Source organism: Epinephelus moara, chromosome 21 (assembly GCF_006386435.1).
Source record: "Epinephelus moara isolate mb chromosome 21, YSFRI_EMoa_1.0, whole genome shotgun sequence".
NCBI lineage: Eukaryota > Metazoa > Chordata > Actinopteri > Perciformes > Serranidae > Epinephelus > Epinephelus moara.
In genome coordinates, this window is record NC_065526.1 from 13,225,747 (window position 1) to 13,229,166 (window position 3,420).

The 3,420-nt window shown below is 41.7% G+C and overlaps 1 protein-coding gene across 1 annotated transcript; it reads right to left on the minus strand.

Moving 5' to 3' along the window:
- Positions 1-920: 920 nt before the first annotated feature.
- LOC126408895 (eotaxin-like) lies at positions 921-2,413 on the minus strand. Its single transcript, XM_050074676.1, has 3 exons — positions 2,150-2,413; positions 1,934-2,048; positions 921-1,371 (listed from the first exon to the last, which is right to left on the minus strand). Exons 1-3 carry the CDS (start codon positions 2,235-2,237, stop codon positions 1,089-1,091), a joined length of 486 nt encoding a protein of 161 aa, XP_049930633.1. The 5' UTR covers positions 2,238-2,413; the 3' UTR covers positions 921-1,088.
- Positions 2,414-3,420: the final 1,007 nt, after the last annotated feature.

Below are 3,420 nucleotides of genomic sequence, written 5' to 3' on the forward strand. Positions count from 1 at the left end.
TCATCATGCTGCAACGTACAAGTTCTGTGTTTCACGTTACATGAAGTTATAACTAAGGTTCAAGGACAAGGCCACGCTTCTCTATCTGTGCCTCACTAATTCAATTACCTGTGTAGATCTATATAGGTGTTTCTAACTCTTTTAACTCCCGTTTGTCTCTATTCTCACAACCTTCCCTCCTAAATCCTGTTCTTCCACTCCTCCCAGTAAGACAGCATGGTGGCTAAGCGGTCAGCATCATTGCCTCACAACAAAAAAGGTCCTGGATTTGAACTCTGAGGGTATGATTCATTGAGTAGGAAGCTCAATGAGACATGCTCCTACCCCGAGTCTCGACCCCCAGGATTCCTAGATGCTCCAGCCACACCATGCCCCTGTTCACCCCTATGCAACCGACCGCCTTTTATCCCTTTCCTCGATCCCCAATCACCCCACCAAACATGGCCCTTACCCAAATTTTCCCAAGACCTCTAGCCCAGGGGTGTCCAAACTTTTTTGAATGGGGGCCAGATAAAACAACGTGAAAATACCTGGGGGCCAACTGATTCTCACATCAATTGTTTGTTGTTGTTTTGTTTTTTTTAAAAAGGGAGACAATTGCAACCATTTTTATCTTTTAATGAACCATTACTACTTGATGCCTGTCTACAAACTGTATGATAGTCCTATCATTGTGAGATGAAGGGTAAAAATGCGAAGCGATTTTGCTCGATTAACCATTATTGTGTAAAGGGCCACATATGGTATATTTTGAAAGTCAAGCCGAGGGCCGATTAAAATTGGTCTGTGGGCCACAATTGGCCCCCAGGCCAGACTTTGGACATGCCTGCTCCAGCCATTCCAAATAAAATGACTTTATACCGTATAAATGTCATGGTCTTTTTAGTTAAGTTCCATTTGTTCATAACAAAAACACAAAATCTGCTCAAAAAACTTTATTGGCAACTGACAGGAAAAGGACACATTTATGACAATGAGGTACAATTGACATATAATGTCAACACAGATACAATAATATATAAAAGCCAACTGGGAGGAGTCAAGTTTGCTGACTGTGGTGACTGACTGTGGATTTGTCTTGTGATTCCTCACATAGGATTTCTCTGCCCCTTCCTCCCTTTCCTGGACTTCTTCCTCCCTTTCCTGGACCTCTTCCTCTGGCGTCCTCTTCCATTTCTGCGGTTCTGCTGTGGTGCGCTTTTTGATGCACTGGCCACTGCTGGTGTGATGTCACTTGTCGAGCCCTCCTCAGTCTGTCCCTTCTCTTGCAATGCTGTTTTCTCTCTCTCCTTGTCCACCTTCTGCATGGCTCTTATTGCCCATTTATTTTTAGGGTCAGAGCAAATTTTGGTTCCATTCTTTGTCTCAAACCTGCAATTGATCAGGATGTATTAATGGCATTGTAGTGCTGTTTTAACATTGTTTTGATCATGTTCTGACAAATGATTTCTTAAAGGGGTTGTTCATCCAAGTTACAATTAAAACTTTCCTTTAACAGAATCTAACCATGCAGAGAGTTTGCTCAGGTTTTTAAATATCCAATCTCAATGCACTGAGATTTAATATTTACAAATTCAACAGCAGCATGTTTTGCAGGAAGTTACTGTTACTAATAATCCACATTTTGGTGAACCAGTGGAAAGTTGTTCCAACGAAAACTGTTGACAGTAAGATATTTTGGATTATCCAGAATGATGGGGACACTTTATGAAAATAGATGTTGCTGCTGAATTTTCTGAATATTCCATTCACCACTGTTGTATTGAGGAGGGAGAAATGTCACAGACAGATGCACTGCACTGTGTCTGCATGGCTACACACCACCAGATATTAGTGAGGAAGTGAGGTGTTTTGTAATTTGGATAAACCCACCCTTTAAATAAGTTCAAATATGGCTTAATTCTATACAGTGTGGATTTGCAGGGATACTTACACTATAGCTTTGATTGGACAGGGGCTGACAGTCTGAATGGTGTAATTCACAATTCGTTTCAATCGGACTTGGGTGTTGGACAGATGGAGACAACAGCTGGACACCCCTACATTGGCTGAACAAGACAGACATTCAGAAAGAAACATTAAGTACCCTTAATTTTTACCCTGACAAACACTCAAGCAAAATTTCTGAACCTTTTTTTGTGGTACTCACTTGCACAGACCGTTGTCATCCATGTGGTGAAGCAGAGAAAAGCGGCTAATACCAGGCTGAATGTCATCCTCTGGCTTCTGTCTTCCATTTGTTGAGCGTTGTATCTCTCAGCACAAACGTACACAATCTGAATCACTCACACTCTGATCTACGAGTTGTGCTCTTGTCTCTTATGAAACACAAGCCTCTTCCGCCGCTCCCCCATCATCATACCTCTAACCCGTCACAGTGGGGGATACTGGCTGTGGCCGCCGAGTGGGGAGAGGAAAGAGTGAGCTCACCTTTGACAAGCCAAAGATGAGAAACAGCCCGTTCACCACAGTCCTGCCCACAGTGCAACAAGTTCACAAGTGTAGCATCACTCGCAAGCACAAACACTCACAAATATAAGTATACACACACACACACACAGATACTCATCACTTTCCTTTACACTCACTCTGAAAGCCACAAACTGCCTCTACATAAAGAGTTGCTAATTGTGTGAAACTTTTGGTGGTTGAAAAGGGCGTTGAATTATCTTATTATTAAATGTCAGATTAGGTCTTGGGAAATTTCTTACAATTAAAGGCGAATCAAGCCCAATTCTATGGTCTAGTAATTCCCAGGGTCTAAGACAGTCCAGAAATATTAGCAAACATGAAAAACTCTGCCAAACCAAAAGCTAGAGTGCTAAATCTTACGCCTGTGATGTCATAGGGTTCACAATCTGGAGCTGCTCCATAGATAATGAATAGTAAAAAGATGTTATAGATGACACTGAAGGCACCACGGGGAATGTTCTGGGTATGAGGGTATATTTTCTGCTTCACAACATAGAACACTACAATAGAATAAAGCTCATTTAGGTATAAGAAATAAAAAATCAGGCTCCTATTCATCATCGACAGAGCAGCTCACTCCAACCCTATGACATCACAAGTTTTAGCTCAATTTCACAAATATTGATTAAACTTTCATAGGCCATAGAAATAACGTACTGAATTTCTTAATTTAGGAGGTGTTTCCTGGTGTATTACATTGGGTGCGGTTACATGATGGCTTCTCATTCAGAATTAAATAAATCTGAATGAAATCATTCGGAATTAAAGTTTTTCCAGGTAGTTTCCATGGGAAATATTCATTCCGAATGAGGGTTAACACGGGAGATCAGTTTAATCGCCTGTATTCGGGTCCGCGCAAGGTTTGGGGCAGGGAAGGTTTCTGATTGGATAGGGGGCGGGGCGGATGTTACGTGTTTACGTTTAGCGGAAGAAAACACTGTAGTCCTC

Bases quoted from the DNA above. Each gene is read 5' to 3' on its own strand.
- LOC126408895 (XM_050074676.1), bottom strand. From the start codon at position 2,237: ATGGAAGACAGAAGCCAGAGGATGACATTCAGCCTGGTATTAGCCGCT. The intron at 2,049-2,149 runs GTGAGTACCACA...TGTCTTGTTCAG, and splicing joins GATGACAACGGTCTGTGCAA to CCAATGTAGGGGTGTCCAGC. The intron at 1,372-1,933 runs GTAAGTATCCCT...GATCAATTGCAG, and splicing joins TGTCCAATCAAAGCTATAGT to GTTTGAGACAAAGAATGGAA.